This window comes from Notolabrus celidotus, chromosome 18 (assembly GCF_009762535.1).
Source record: "Notolabrus celidotus isolate fNotCel1 chromosome 18, fNotCel1.pri, whole genome shotgun sequence".
In the NCBI taxonomy this organism is placed as follows: domain Eukaryota; kingdom Metazoa; phylum Chordata; class Actinopteri; order Labriformes; family Labridae; genus Notolabrus; species Notolabrus celidotus.
Window position 1 is genome coordinate 4,300,432 of NC_048289.1, and position 17,097 is coordinate 4,317,528.

Consider the following 17,097-nt stretch of genomic DNA (forward strand, 5'->3'; position numbering starts at 1 on the left):
TTACTGTGTTGATTTATTTTATTTTTATGTATTTTATTTAGAATCATGCCTTTTATAATTGTACCATTGCTGTTGTTTTCTGTCTCTCTGATTATTTTGTGAAGCACTTTGGGCTGCATGTTTTTATGTATGAAATTTTAATGTAATTTTTAATATATTTCTAATTTTCCTTTTCTTTTCTGTTTTATGTGTTATTGTATGCCTGTCTGAATGTCTCCAATGCTTTTAATGTTTTAATGTAAAGCACATTGAGTTGCCCTCGTGTATGAAATACGCTATACAAATAAAGCTGCCTGCCTGCCTGCCTGCCTATGAAAGGTGCTATATAAATACATTTGGTTTGAGTTGAGTTGAGATTGTAAGTAATGTAGAAACTGTGTGTCAAGCTGTGAAAAATCAAAATAAACAGTTCCAAACCCCCCCCCCCCCCCCCCCCCCCCCCCCCCCCCCCCCCCGAGATAATACAGTGATTTACCTGGAGTTTATTATTGAGTTGCATTTCACGTTCAAGCTCCAAACTATTTATATGTTTTAGAAAATTAAGCTTTTAAACTATATTATCCTCACAGGCCTGTAGCAACTGTAAATTCTAAACCATACTGCCATAGCTGAAACTTCTCATCATTTGAACCTGACCTGCTTTATTATATTATATCCCATATAAATGCTGCTGTTGTTTAAAACAATAGAAATGGCACGCACTATATTTAACCCCTACAATAATAACTCAGCATTACGACTGGGAAGAGCAATCCAGACACAGAGCTGTATCAACTGTATCAATAGAAAGAGCAAGCTGTAGTACTATTTTCCAGAAAGTAGTCCCCACTGTAATGTTGAATTGAGCGGATGGACACGGCTGTGCTGAGGCCTGTGAATGCCTGAGGATCCATTCCGCGGAGGAACCCCCTCATGGATGTGGGCTGTGCTGCGGCTCAGTGTTCCACTGTTCCTTCACGCTGAGAGAAAAGAGACTGACGCTCGCGCGGGTGGAGACTGCCACACATTTAAATCCCCCGGTCGGTTTCCAGATCAACCTCCTCTAACTTCTCCTTTTTGATTTTCTCTGTAGTGTCGGATTCTCCACAGCTGTATTAATGTCGTAGATGGCGGGTCTGTAAGGGCGTCGTTGTTGGGAAGTTTTTGCTCGGGGGGGTTTGACCAGCAGCAGGGCCATGGCAGTCGAGGCTCGGCCGGAGCTGGTCGGGAAGCGGTTCCTCTGCGTCAGCGGGGACAAGCCGCCTGAAAGCGGCGACACCGGTCGGTGGCCGTGGAGGTCCGGGGTCATACGAGCTGTGAACCATCAGAACAACGACAGTCTGGACTTGACGGTAAGAAACCCGCTGATTGTGTCTCCTCTTCGGTCTGTTACATGCAAAGCAAACGGTGGAGCTGTGGTCGGTCGGTCGGTCTGTTGGTCGCTCACCATCGAGGCAGAGCAGCTCGGATAGAGGGAGCATTACGCACGGCGGGCTTTACTCTGAGGCTGTCCCTGGTCTGTGTGGATCTGTAGTCCAGTCCAGAGAAAACCCGCTCTGATTTAATGTGGTTTCACTGTAATGTGTGTTGAGAATGAGAGAATCCACTTACTGGAGCTCCGAGCAGGGAAGTTAATTGGAGGCAGACTGCCAGCAGGGGGTTTGGAAAGCAAACAGCTCACATTGTGGACCAGACGGGACCAGGACTCAAACACTGAATCCAACACACCTCCATGTCTTCTCCATGTCTTCTCCATGTCTTCTTCATGTTCAGTGCTTGCTCACACTGGTTGAACCATAGTGGTCTCCATGTTCCCTTTGTATGCTCTGTCTTTAAGCAATAAGAGATCAAAGTGTGGACCCTTAATGTCACAGTAATCAATGAGTCCCTGAGGATCACCTGGAGTCTGTTATCGTGTTGTCCTCTGAGGGGGCTAAATGCATGTGTAGGAATGTGAGTCTCGAGCAGCTAAATGCTTTAATCTGCTGTATACTGCACATCAGCTGATAGAGGTTAGGTTAGTTTGCTAGATTTACTCCGCGTTACAGTCTTTAGGTTGAGATAATCCCCATCACCCTGTGCGTAAAGCTCACTAGATCCACGTTATTTGAGCGCGATGGATGGTGGAGCTGAAAGATCCATCTGCCTGTGTGTCTGTGTGTGTGTCTGTGTGTGTGTGTGGAGGACGACAACAAGCTCTCAGACTTGGACAGGGACGCAGGAATGCTGGGACTTGTAAAAACATAAAACTGGCTTGGCTTAACAATGGGGAGGTTGTCATCCAGGTCACTATTGTCTATGTTTCAATACAAACCCATGTTGCATGTTTCAGTAGCAGACTAATCCTGTTGAGGTGTAATTATTGCATTAATACATCCAGGAGGTTAGCTCGCAGGCAGGCAGGGTGGATCAACATCTTGGCATTACATCGGTCTGTGTTTTCCCCTCCTTTAAAAAAGAGCTATTTTCATAAAGGAGCAACACGCCAAAGGCAGCAAACAATGAAATATTTGCCCTGACAAGCCCTCGGCTGGCACACACACAGCACGGTCTGACTGTACAGTGAGCCTGCTCCCCTTATTCTTTTGTTCACACAATCCGTCTATGTGCCTATGCAGATCACTGGACTAGCCCAGGTCTGATGGGACCACTGCTGGGACTATAATATGAGCGATTTCACGATGGCAGCAAGTCATCAGATGTTACATCTCTATGCAGTAATCACGGTGTCAGGGTCATCAGTCTCTACGAGGGCGGCACATTCATGATGTCAGTGATTCTGCATGTGATCATTTTTTACAAACATGCTCCCAGCTTCCTAGCTCCCCTGGTAGACCTGGTCCCTGTGTGTGATGTGATTTCGGCGGTGAGTAGTGTTCTGGTTTAATGCCACACAATAGGGCACAGTGTCATTAGCGAGGAGCTTAACTAGCTGAGTGAATACAGTGGAGGAGGATTGGAGATTAGATTAGAAGAAGTGTGTCAAGCCAAGCTGTCAGGCCTTTGTCAAGTGTCTGTGGTCAGAGAGGCCAGTAGAGTACGAGGACTGAGGCTTAGAGGGACTGGAGGTGATACAGTTTGATCAAGTATGGCCCTGAGTGAAGATACAGATCATGTTTAACTGGGCTGAATCAACAATCACTCATTATAAGAGCTGATATGGTGATTATTTTTGTTTACAGATTTACAAATTAAAGGATTAACTGTCGCTCTTCTTAATTCAAAGTGAGCTGATTCCTTTTTAGGATGTTTGTCGAACAAAACAAGCTTTTAGTGAGCGATGGAAGTGTCATCGTCTGAGCGCTGATCAACCAAACAAAGCTATTAATGAGCGAGGGACTCTGGGCTATTAGTCTCTTTATAAACCACATTAATGAATCTGTTTATTGAGATTATCTGAGTACATTTGACCCCAAAGTCGAACACTATAGTTCTGGACTCATTTATCCTGAGCGTGGTGGTGAATTGGGCTGCTGTGTGACGTCATGACTATTCAACTCTGTCGGCGGATGCGAAAAGATCCTTCTGGAGTAACCATGAAATAAAATGCTTGCTCTAAATTTGGTTAGAGTGAAGCATACAAAGACGGTCAGTGGGAAGCTACACAAAGTAATAAACACATCCACAGCAGCAGGATGGAGTCCATTGTCTGAGAGTGATTGCCGTGCTATTCTTCGTCTGTTGCTGGATTTTGCAAACCGACTCCATTCATACATAGAATGACGTATCATAACCATACTGCTAATTGTTCTTGAGGTGTGTACGTCTGCTAAGGCTGTAGATGCACACCTTTCTATGCAATTAGCTTGTTAATAATTTATACATACATGTGGTATCTTGTATCTGATTGGACGAATGATGAGCGTCATGATGTAGTATCCGTGACGTCACCCATCTGTTTCTGAAGCGCTGTTTTGAAGCCGATCGTCGGTGGGAGCCACGTTGAACTCAACCTAACTTCTGTTGAGCTAGTGTGAGGTAAAGAGGCGGGCTTTGAGCCTTTTCTCTAACAGCTACAGGGTGTCATGCCCTTATTTGGGCGAAACTCGTAAGTTTAATACCCCGTACAGTGTGTGCTAGTCGAGAAATGAGCTATCCAGGCTACATTCGTCTTTTGAACCAGGCTGTAAACATGTTCATTTCTGCTGTAAAGATCGTCTTCTTTGAATGGGTGTGTATGTGGTTTCTGGTGTTTCTGCAGCCAGCCTCTAGTGGACGCTCAAGGAACTGCAGTTTTTAGCTCTTCCGCATGGGCTTCATATTTGAAGCCCGGAGATGGCTGCTTGGTTTTGAGATATTAATGCAGCTGATTTCAGATTGTAGCTCTGTATATTGAAGCCAAATGTTACCTGACAGTGTTTGAGTCTGCTCGGATCTTAAAGACGGCTGATGCTTTTTTTTATTGAATCTTTGCATTTGGAGGAAAATGAAGAACTTACGATGAAAACTGTATAAAAAAAAGATAGCAGATACATGACTCCCTGTCTTCTTCAGTAGAGAGTGAACACAGAAGAAGCATTTTAATACCCTTGCAGCAGACACTCAGCGTACAGTGGTACTTGATACAAGTAGAAAGAAACAGCTCAGCAGCAGAAGCACATTAGGCATAAAACTGCCACACTCATCTGGATTCATAGTGAATGGAAAGAGCAGGGCAGCCAGGTCACTGCCTATAGGAGGCTTTGTTTTCCATTACAGTCCACTTAATGTGTGTGTGTGTGTGTGTGTGCTCGTACAGTAGCCGTGCCGCTAGTTTGTTTTTAGTCCTGTGGCCCGAGGTTCATCTGTGTGTGGCTAATCAGCAGAAAACGACAGGCCATGACCGAGGAAGAACCTTCCACATACAGAACTCATGCATGGTTGTTGCAGAGCTGCAGTTCAGCCGGCTTGCAAACATTTCTAAGCTGTGTTTGCTCGTGAATGGCCGCATTGTTCCGAGTCCAAACACTAACCAGAAGCAGAGAGAATACGCACGGCTGCAGAGAAGAAGCTGCATATGTTAACAGATAAATGTAGCGTCACGTAGACCGGGTCACACGGGTTCTGTGCGAGTGGATCGGTTAATTTAGGCGTGCATGTTTCACTAAAAATCATTCCTTAAAGTCGAGAGCTCTTGAGCAAATAAATGATCAAGTAGATGAGGGTATGTTGCTCTGTTTATCTCTTACAAGTCGTGCTGCATTTAAAGGGAGCTGTATCCTCACAGAGTAACCTTGCGGCGTGTTTTAAAGTGTATAAATACTCCCTTCTTCACAGTAAAGTAGTCCCTACCCCCGTCTACAGGTAGTACATGAACTCCTCTGCCTCTCGTGTTGTGGCATGCTCCCGTTTGGCATTCAACAGCGTCTGTTACTTCAGGACAATCGAGGGTTTAAAAGTAGAGCGCTGTCATAATGAGTCTCTATTTACTGAGCTGATATTTGCACAATAAGTTGCAGGACGGTCTGTGTGTCATCCAGGTTGTGTGTTGGTGTTTGGGCCGCAGCAGTAACTGGATACACAGAGTGTTAGCGGTTTGTTTTCTGGTGCCTAAGGAAACAAAAATGTAATCTGAAGCCTGGATGGGCTGGCTGGATTGCTAGTTGGATGTACCCTTCCCCCACCTCCTCTTAAAATACACACACAGAGTCACACACAGTGCACTAAAGCTCCTCTACATCACAGAGCTACACACGGCTGCCATAAAGACTCCTATAGGCTGAAGGCTGAGAGATAACCCCAGGAATACACCCGGCTCTACTACTCAACAGCTGCTGTGGTCTGTGGAGGACTGTTGCACTAACTCTGTCCTCACGGCCAGCCCTTATTGATCCTGACTTTACAGACATATGAGATAGAGAGGGGCGATATTGAAAAATATGTTATCATTTTTCAAATCAGGTGATATAGATAATTATCATGATAAATATGAAGTCATTATTTCAGCTAAATTTAATGGCAGATTTTCGAACCTGAGTGAACTTTGAAGAAACCAGACAGTTTGTTAGTTTGTATCTGGGTTTAGTTCTCTGATCAGCTTCTTGATTCCCTTGTTTTTGACGGTGCTAACAGGAAGCAGGTCTTGAATGTAAGATGAGATTTTTGTGAGGTTTTAGTTTGTAGTGGTACGGATCGGTTCGGTTGTTCTTGAGCCTGGTGAGACAGTTCAGGGTGTTTTGACCCTTTTCTGTCCATTGGAGATCTGTGGTGGAAGGAGGAGGAGGAGGAGGAGGGAGGCAAAGGACTCAAGAGCTTAGAGGATACAAGGCACCAAAACAAATGCATAAAGAAATAAGGAAGTAAAGAAATAAAGAGGTGAAGAAATAGATAAAGAGAGAAAGAAAAAGGAAAATAAAATAAACTTAAGTAGTGAAAAAAATTAAGTAAAAGAGTGTGTGGTTTGTAGGGCAGTGAATGCATCACGGTAATTCAGTGTTCAGTTGTACTACGGTTACGGTGGACATTAAATGTGTCTGAAATGCACAGCAGAAGTTGTCTCTGTGCTCTTCCTTTACCCACATCCTGAAAGTATATTTAATGAAGTGTGTTAAGTTAATAGTTAACTCAGAGTCGACTCAGTGTCAGACTAACGACTCTGCTTTGAACTGCTAGGTTTTGCGTTGTCTTTCTTCGTCTCAGCTGTGTTTACATTCCGCTCTAAACGTCTTCGAGACCCGCCTCCTATCACCCTGCGACATGATTGGCTGTTCAATGCCGTCTTCTTCCTCTGTCTAATGTTGGGTTGCAACTAGCGTTTAAGGCTCACTAGCGCCCCTTATGTTTTTAGTGGTTGGGGGGTGTAATTACATGTTTGTTTATATGTAATTTTTGTCAAACATTTGTTATATTTATATAGAGAAAAAAAATCTTGCATTATTGAAGTATCGCCAAGCCCTAATATGAGAGATAAAATACACCATGCCTACTGAAAAACTACATCAGACCAACCATGATCAGAGTCCATCTCAGCTCTAGAAAGGTCTTGGTCCCAGTGACACCAGATGTTTTGTACTCTCTGTACAAGACACAAACAAATTCACACATTCATGATCAATTGTTGATATTTTACTCGACTAGTCAATCATCTTTGGTTTCTGAACAGTCAGAGTATTGTCAGAAGATGCTGCCCGTTGATCATAACCCTTAGATTTTCAATGAAGTGTCATAAAGGAGAGGAAAGAGTAGTTTAATTCACATATTCCCCTACGTGATGATGTTATTTTACCTCTTATAGCCGTCACTGAGCAGATCAGACATTTTGTTCCCCTCCCTCTCTGAACTGTACTTGAGTCACACTCCGAAGTAAAGCAGAAGTCCTCCCGCTGGGTGAGAGACTCGGTGAGAGCAGCAGACAGACTGTGAGTGTGTCCTGAATATGGAATGAGTGAACCTCAGCCGGTCTGACTGCAGTTATCTCCATCACACCATCGCAGGCTGCGCGCAGACTACACAAGTGTACAGGAGATTTGTACCCGATTCATCCCCTCCCAACAAGCGGAGGAGAAATCTGGTGTGGGATTGATGTTCGACCCACATTATCTGCTGATATGAGGGGTTTACAGAGCCGCTCTTAAACCTCCCAAACAGCTTTCAGCCACACAAGCTCCTTCACGGTAAATCCAAACAAGTTTGATGATTAGGATTTAAAATCTGGACCACTTCATTAGTGCTGTCCAAGCAGAAGAGAGGACAGGAGTTTATGACGGCGTTGTCAAGCAGCATAAAGAAATGTAGCCTAAGAGAGGGCCTGGTTATCTGGCGTACTGCTGCTGACAGATATGAACACTGACAGACAAAATCTCACCTCTGGTTCCTGCTGAAAAGCTGGACTGCAGTGACAGCGTCCTGAGATGTAGAGAGGGACGCTACAGCAGGTTACAGTGGCTTTCCTTGGAGATCACGTAGCTCCTGGAGCTTCCAGAGACATCCTAACACATCATGTAGTGACTGATGTCTCTTTGTTTTCAAGTCTTGTGAGCAAAGATGAGATTCCTGTTTCCCTCCTCACACATGTGCTGATACCAGGGATGGGACAGGATTTTAAATGCTCAAAGTCAAAGAGTTAATGTGAATGTTATCTCATTTGAAAGGACTAATGTCATTGTTTTCACCGGTGCCTGGTTGTAATACATTATTCCCGCCAGACGGTGGCTATAGAGCGCCTTAAAGCTGTTTGCTAACGGCATTAAGTGACAGAAGAAGAAGAAAACATTTGTGAAAGTCTCTTGAAATACGTGTGTATATCATAGACTGTATAAATATGAACGTAGTATCCGTGACGTCACCCATCTGTTTCTGAAGAGCTGTTTGAGGCCAATTGTCTGTTGGAGCCATATTGCTGCTGTGGAGTGAGCGTGACTTTATTTATAAATGTATTCTTGGACTTCTCCCTACTTATTTGTGTGTACACATCAAGCAGCAAACTCCGGTCTCAAACGATGAAGCCAATGCGGAAGTGATATAAACTGCAATACATCGAAAATCCTCTTGAGGCTGGCTGCAGAAACGCCGGAAACCACATAGATATGAATGGGAAAAAGACGATCTTTGCAGCATTAATAAACATGTTTACAGCCTGGTTCAAAAAAGGTCTTGGCCCTATGAAGCTAATCTCTCTAATTGCACACACTGTACGGGGGGTGAATTTTTTTCTAACGTTACGGTTAAGAAGATATTAAGATTACGAGTTTTGCCCAAATAAGGACATGACTGACGTGACTCCCGGTCGGGAACACACAGCCATTGGCTAAGAGACTCACACTACGTCACACTCTGCCTAGTTGAGTTCCGCATTACCAATATGGCTGCTGCCGTCGATTTGCTTCAAAACAGCTCTCAGAAACAGATGGATGACGTCACGGATACTGAGTCCATATTTTATACAGTCTATGGTACACACGTGTAGAAACCTCAGCCGATATGGCCTGCGCTCTCAGGACATCATACAGTTGCAGGTCCCGAGAGTCAGAACTGAACTGGGCAAAAAGGCTTTTAAATTTTCAGCCCCGTTTACCTGGAATGATGTGCAGAAGGACTTGAAAGTGACACATCTTGTAACTCTGAGGTAATTCAAGTCACTCATAAAAGACAGAGAAACAAGCTCCATTGGATCCTGTGTAATCATGTAACCATGTGAAACTGTGACCGTATTCTATTTGTGTTGTTTTGTGTGCTTGTGTGTTGTAACCTATTTTGTGCTGCCGTCTTGGCCAGGTCACTCTCGAAAAAGAGGTTTTAAATCTCAATGAGTCTCTTAAATTAAATAAATAAAGAAGACGTAAAGAGGCGGGCTTTGAGCCTCCTCGCCAGCAGCTACAGTGTTCCCGCCTGTCAATCAAGTCAGCTGTGCCTCATAATGGAAAACTTGTAATCTTAATATCTTTGAAATGACTGCATTATGAATAATGTCACCCCCCGTACAGTGTGTGCCGATCAAGAAATGAGCTAGCCAGACTATACTAATTTTTTGTACCAGACTGTAAACATGTTTATTTCTGCTGTAAAGATCGTCTTCTATGAATGGGTGTGTATGTGGTTTCTGGTACTTCCGGAGCCAGCCTCAAGGTGACACTCGAGAAACTGCAGTTTTTAACACTTTCACATTGGCTGGAGGTTGGTGCTTGGTAGATACGTGTGAGATTCAGTAACAGAGATAATCATAGAGACTGATCTAAAAAGTAAACATACACGGCACGCTGCTGCGTCCCAGAAACACAGACATAAAGGTTGAGACAGACACTACTAGCAGCACCTCGCCCCTCTTTTTTACAACTAATCGCTGAATACATGCCACTGATTATGGAATAGTATTCTGACTTGAAATGTCCATCCCTACTCAACAGGAGAGGAAGACAGGAAGTAAACATCTTCCCCCGAAACATTTGATTGTGTTTTCTTCTCACTTAGCCAGTCCTGTGACTCTGCAAAACACCTCTCCAGCTTGATCAGGAAGAATCGCCGAATAGATGCCAATGTTCTTCAAATAGTACTCTGGCTTGAAGTCCTCCTCCCTAGCTGATGCATTGTTGTCGAATGTGAATCTCCCTTCTTGTTTAAAAGGCACAAATCTGTAACATTTCTTCCACATTTGGATGTTAAACCCTCTGGTAGAAGCTTAAGCCTACAAGAGCACACTAATAACTATCTCCTAAAACCCCAAGATGACTGTACAGAGTTCAACACACTGTGTGTTTCTATAAATGTCCATGGCTGAGCTGCACTGAAAAGAACCGTGTCACTCAAGCGGTGTCTCGGAGCCAGAAGTGTCCTGTGTATTTCTGAGCGTTGCTGTCAGGGAATACCGGCTGGGCCCTCTAACTAGACTGTTTCACCAAAGAATGCGAGGGAGGCTATTCTGGTGCTGCTGGTAATGAGGAGGTTGTGCTTTTTCACTTTGGAGCGTCTCCCAAAAGGATTGAGCAACCGCGAGTTTGAAGGATCTGAACTGCTGCTGTTTGTAATCAGGTCTGATCTGGGACTGAGACACATGCACCCCGTCCACACGCCTCCCACCCCTCAGGTGAACCTGTACGTGTCAGCGGCTCCCTCTGAAAGTCGGGGCCGGAGGAATGTTGCCTCACCTGTCGGTATGATTTGTCTGTCTGCTGTCCTCGCTGACACCAGTTGACCCCGTAATGTAATTCACTTAATCTTGTCATCAACTAATTCATTACATTAGCATGGTCGCTCTGTGTCAGTGGGACACTCGGAGGAGATGAATGACAATAGGCTGGCTTACAGGCTCCGGTTGAATTTCAAACAGGCTCCCTGTTGTCCTCAAGAACAGTTTGTTCTCTCTGAGCACCAAGAAGAGGGAGCTTCATCTGAACCCTGCTAGTGAGGCTCATGATTAGTGCTATACATTGCATGATGTGATCATAGACTGTATGAATAATGGACGTAGTATTTGTGACGTCACCTATCTGTTTCTAAGCGCTGTTTTGTAGCCAATTGTTGGCGGCAGCCATATTGGAAATACTGAGGCGGGCTTTGGCCCTCCTCACCAACAGTTAGTGTTCCTGCCTGTCAGTCAAGTCAGCTGTCTCTCTCACTATGGAAAACTCGTAATCTTAATATCTTCTAAATTGCTGCGTAATGAATAAATTCACCCTCCGTACAGTGTGTGCCGATCAAGACATGAGCTATCCAGACTACACTTGTTTCTTGTACCAGGCTGTAAACATGTTTATCTCTGCTGTAAAGATCGTCTTCTTTGAATTGGTGTGTTTGTGGTTTCCTGTGTTTCTACAGCCAGCCTCAAGTGGACACTAAAGGAACTGCAGTTTTTTAGCACTTCTGCATTGGCTTCAATCCTCGTGGCCAGAGGTTGCCGCTTGGTATTTCCAGAGACTGCCGCTTATGGTTTCTTCTTCTTCTTCTTCTATTAAATGCGGTTAGCAAACAGCTTTAAGACGCTCTAAAGCCACCGTCTGGCAGGAATACGGTATAACAACCAGCCCAAACAGAGAGAGCTTCATCTAAACCCTGCTACCTATCCCTACCACCCATCTGTTTCTGAAGCGCTGTTTTGAAGCCGGTCGTTGGCGGGGGCCATATTGGAAATGCTGAACTCAACCTAACTTAGTGTGAGGTAAAGAGGCGGGCTTTGAGCCTCCTAACCTACAGCTGTGTGTTCCCGCCTGTCAATCAAGTCAGCCATGTCCTTATTTGGGCAAAAACTCGTAATCTTAATATCTTCTGAACTGGCACGTTAGAAAATAATTCATAGACGCGACGTGGACCTAAGCCGTTTTTTGAACCAGGCTGTAAACATGTTTATTTCTGCTGTAAAAATCGTCTTCTTTGAATAGGTGTGTTTGTGGTTTCCTGTGTATTGATTCTCAATGAACTGCAGTTTAGTTTATAGCACTTCCACATGGGCTTCATCTCTGAGACTGGAGGTTGCTGCTTGGTTGTGATGAGTGCCAGAGTCCTCAGGCTGTGTGCATACTGAAACTTCCACTGCACACAGATACTTGGGCTACTGGTTTAGCAGCGTCATAACTGCTGGAACCCCCTCAGCACAAAACCCTGTCATCACATTGCTCCTCTCCTGGCTGCCCTGTCCAGTTTCTGTGATCCTGTTCTCCCAGTCCTGTCCTGTTCTCTTCCACCCTGACAGGTTCTCTCCTTTCCTGTCTGCTCCTGGTTTCTGTCTTCTTTCTGTGGTGGCTCAGCGTGTAAACAACAACAAAGTCTGCCTCATGCCTTGGTGCCCTACTCTTATTCTAAGGCCCTTTATCAGGGAAGAATAGAAATGAGTGTGTTTACTCAGTGTTGTCTGTGAGCAGGGTCCAGGTCTTGTTGCAGGATCACAGATCAATAGTTGGTCACATATATGTTTGCTCTTTGAATGTGTCTGAAGGACTGAAGCTCACACGGGCACATTCAGCCTCGTCTTGGGCTGCTGCTGCTGCATGACTCACTGGCTGGCTTTTTGATATTACAGACAGAGAGACAGAGAGAGAGAGCGGGAAGAAGAGAGGGAGAGAAAATGAAGGAGAGATGTTTCAGAGAGCCGAAGTGAAAGAGAGAGTGAATGTTATTTGAAAAATGAAGAGACGGAGGGAGAGAGAGAGAGCGAGTGTACTCTCATTAGTCGTTTTGGTTTTCCAGCCAGCTCGGCTCTCTGGCAGAGGGAGAGAACGAGGGAGAGAGCAGCGGAGGAGGAGGAGGGAAAGAGAACACGAGGGAGAGAGAGAGAGAGAGAGAGAAAATGGGAATGCGAGAGAGAAAGAGAGAGAGAGAGAGAGAGAGAGAGAGAGAGAGAGAGAGAGAGAGAGAGAGAGAGAGAGAGAGAGAGAGAGAGAGAGAGAGAGAGAGTGGGGTTTCTTTCTCCTCTGTCTGGCCTCTCTCCCATAGCAACAGCGGCTTAGCCACGTGAACGCCAGTTCCTTTGAGTTCACCCACTGCACAGGACTTAACTCCTTCAGTGCCGGATTAGAGCCAAGTACAGCCGGCACTGAGAAGAAGAGGAGGAGAGCTGCAGATAGAATAAAGAGAGAGAAGAAGCACCGATGGTCTGATGTCTTAACTGGAATACTTTGACATCGGTATCAGGACCACTAACCCACTGAGCACAGGCGCCACAGAAACAACATGTAGATACAGAAATATGAGGCTCCCTGTGTCAGCTGACTAGAATAATGTCAGTGCAACAGAGAGCAGCGTCGTATAGAGTGAGAGCGATATACTGTCAGATAGTGGTGCAACATACAGAGGAGTACAGAGTCCTCATCACGCTGCAGGCTCACGGTCAGAGTGTTTGATCCTTCTGTATGCTGCTGCTTCAGGAAACATTCATCTGCTGCTTCATGCTAATAAAAACTGTGATTATACGTTCATGTTGCAGGTGGTGACAGAGCAGAACAACATTTATATACAGGGAAAGAGAAGGAGGATTTAAATAATGAGCTAGACCTGAATATGATAAAGGAGGATTGTCTTGTATTCAGGGTTCAGGAGAATGAAAGATGGAGAGACATGGTGACCAGAGCAAAGGAGGACAAAGGAGGACAAGTTGGGGAGGGAAGTTATGATGCCTCTTTTGAGAAAAAAGGAACACAGCAGACGTGTCAAAAAACAAGACATGCAGTGCCTTGGACCATAATGTTTGAAGGTGGCGAATGCCATCAATATGGTCCTGGGGTCAAAAACATAGACTGTATAAATAATGGACGTAGTATAAGTGACGTCGTCCATCTGTTTCTGAAGCGCTGTTTTGAGGCCAATCGTCGGCGGGAGACATATTGGAAATGCTGAACTCAACCTAACTGCTGTTGAGGTAAAGAGGCGGGGTTTGATCTCCTCACCAACAGCTACAGTGTCCCGCCTGTCAATCAAGTCAGCTGTGCCTCTCATTGGAAGACTCGTAATCTTAATAGCTTTGAAATACTGCGTTATGAATAAATGTCACCCCCCGTACAGTGTGTGTCGATCGAGTAATGAGCTATCCAGAATACTGGTCTTTTGAACCAGGCTGTAAACATGTTTATTTCTGTTGTAAAGATCGGCTTCTTTGAATGGGTGTGTATGTGGTTTCTGGTACTTCCGGAGCCAGCCTCAAGTGGACACTTGAGGAACTGCAGTTTATAACACTTCTGCATTGGCTTCAATTCTCATGGCCGGAGGTTGCCGCTTGGTCAAAACAGGTTACTGATAACAGATTAAATATATGCCCATTACAAGAGCTGTAATCTGTCCTCTATACTGCAGGTTATTATGATTAGTATGGTGTTTAAATATCAATCCCTTGGTGTTTCATTCACCCATATTATTATATTTAAAAGGTGTTAAAAACATTGACCTACATGGTTTTTATAAAACCAAGTTCTGGTCTCCTAAAAGTCTTTTTCCAAAATGTGGGTGAGGTTGTCTTCTAATCATCAGGGTGCTCTTATACCGGTGTCGTTCAAAGTGTAGCTGAAACAACAGCATTAAGCTTCAGCTCTCTCTGCCTCTGTCAGTGATACAGCAGAGAAGCAAACTTTGAGAGGAGTACCGGAGCTCTATGTGTATTTATAGCTCGGAGAACAGTGAAATGAATCCTCTGTTTAGTTAAAGTGAAACACTGGAGTGATTGTTGACTGGAGCCAGTGTGGGGCAAAATTGGTTTCTGTGGGTTTCCTGACTCCAGTGCTCGACTCTGTCAAAGAAACGCAAACACACAAATCCAATTAAAAGTTAAACTCTTGCATCTCAGTCATGTCTTTCAATCCATAAAAGGACATACTCAATATCAGTTGTTTGTTTGCATATGTTGTTAAAACTGTTACTCCAAAAACAAACCAGTGTAATGAAAGAGGTTAAACTTATGCTGCATTTTGCTTTAAATCTGACCTCTGACCAGGAAGTATGCCTCAGTTCTGACCATAGTCTGTATAATAATGGAGGTTGTATCCGTGACATCACCCATCTGTTTCTGAAGTGCCTTTTTGAAGCCAATCGTCGGCGGGAGCCATATTGGAAATACTGAACTCAACCTAACTTCTGTCGAGGTAAAGAGGCGGGCTTTTAGCCTCCTAGCCAACAGCTACAGTGTTCCTGCCTGTCAATCAAGTCAGCTGTTCCACTCATTATGGAAAACTCGAAATCTTAATATCTTCGGAATTGCCACGTTATAAAAAAAAAATTCACCACACCATTTTTTGAACCAGGCTGTAAACATGTTTATTTCTGCTGTAAAGATCGTCTTTTTTTAATCTGTGTGTATGTGGTTTCCGATACTTCCGAAGCCAGCCTCAAGTGGACACTTGAGGAACTGCAATTCACTTACGCATGGGCCTCAATTCTTGCGTCCTTAAAGCCTGATTTATACTCCTGCGTCTCCCCTACGCAGCAGGGGCTGACGCGGACATGAGCCCCACATACTTGTGCGTCGGTGTGTCCGTGTCAGGCAGCAATTCTCCGCCGAAACACTTGAGGGCAGTGTGGTCTCTGATAGCCGGCCGCCTGCTTCCGGTCCCGCTACGATCTCTGTTTACTTTTCCACAGAGATTCAGAGCGTGTTCTGTTAATCTACAGCTGATACATGTTGCTGTTTATCATACAGACATGATTACATGAAGAATAGAGAGGAGGAGATGAAATACACGGACGATATGCGGCCGATGTTCGGGATCCCGGAAGTGCTGTAAATGCGGGAAAGACAAAGCCGCCGAGCGGTCCAATCTCAGAGCTTGCGGTCCGCGTCGGCTCTACGGGGAGTTACATTTTGGAGGAGGTGAACGTCAGCTACGTGCGTAGGCCTCGGCGTAGGTACGGGAGCTACGCGGACCCCCGGCGTAGGGTACGCCGTTGATTCAACGCAGAAGTATAAATCAGCCTTTAGTTGCCGCTTGGTTCCTACCAAACGACAACCTTCTTTATAATATGAAGCCCATGTGGAAGTGTTTTAAACTGCAGTTCATCAAGCGTCCACTAGAGGCTGGCTGCAGAAACACCAGAAACCACATACACACCCATTCAAATAAGACGGTCTATACAGCAGAAATAAACATGTTTACAGCCTGGTTCAAAAACAGTTATGGTCTGAGTAGCTTATTTCTCTATCAGTGCACACTGTACGGGGGTGAATGTTGTTATAACTCGATATTACACTTATGAGTTTTGCCCAAATAAGGGCATGACTCCCTGCAGTTGTTAGCGAAAAGGCTAAAGGCCCACCTCTTTTCTTCACACTAGCTCCACAGAAGTTAGGTTGCGTTAAGCATTCCCAATATGGCACCCGCTTCAAAACAGCGCTTCCACAACAGATGGGTGACATCACAGATACTACGTCCATTCATTTTACACTCTATGGTTCCTTCACGTGTGTTCCCGTGTCACACAGCTCCACAGTTCAGAGTGTCTCTGTCTTCACGTCACTGCAGTGAAGTGAAAGCCTCCCTGTGTTCACTCGTTCCCTTTGTTCAGCAGTGAGCTAACTCCTTCCAGATGGAGCTGAATTAACTCTCCTCTCTGCTCATCCCCTCTTCACTTCACACACCTTCACTGACTCTAAGCAATACCTGAGCAGCTGGGCTGATTGGTGTGGTGTTACTGTGCAGCAGGTGACATAACAGAGAAGGTTTTAGAGTGAACACACAGATTATCACAGTTATCTCATTGTTCTGGAGGCCTACCTCAGGTTCCCTTCCTTTATTACAGTGTTTAGTTGCACGTGTTGACTGATAACTAGATTAGCTGTGTATTCACTACAACAATACTTCATCACTAGTCCTCCTCCTCTAATTGTATCCTCTCTAAAGCACAGTGTGAATAATAAGCGTGAGGATTAAGAAGCCCACAGTGGCTGCACAGAGTGTATAGCTGTTGAAAGCTCACATTGCTTCAGACCGGGTGTGAGTGGACTCGGTATTTGACGTGTCTCAGCCGGAATGTGAACTGCAATTTAACAAGTTAACTCTTGTTACCTGAGAGAGGAAAAATTCCCTCGCAGAGCACTCATCCTCTCATTGTCAGTGATCCATCTCTCCGTCTTTGTCTTCCCTCTCTTTTTGTCTAACTAGTACTGCAACTAATGAGACATTCAGCCGACCATTCAAAGAGATAAAAAGAACAAAAACACGGTTTTTGTTTAATGATTGACTGTAATAGTTTTGTACTCAGAACAAAGGATGTGTTGACACATTTCTTAAG

The 17,097-nt window shown here is 44.7% G+C and overlaps 1 protein-coding gene across 3 annotated transcripts in view; it reads left to right on the plus strand.

Moving 5' to 3' along the window:
* Positions 1 to 919: 919 nt before the first annotated feature.
* jmjd1cb (jumonji domain containing 1Cb) overlaps positions 920 to 17,097 on the plus strand; it is a 142,639-nt gene continuing 126,461 nt past the window's right edge. For 2 of the 3 annotated variants that reach the window (XM_034708692.1, XM_034708693.1), the window contains exon 1: positions 941 to 1,331. In XM_034708692.1, coding sequence (XP_034564583.1) covers positions 1,176 to 1,331 — 156 coding nt within the window. In that variant the 5' untranslated portion in view covers positions 941 to 1,175. Of the gene's footprint in view, positions 1,332 to 17,097 lie in introns of all 3 variants that reach the window. The other variant, XM_034708694.1, reaches the window with a different exon arrangement.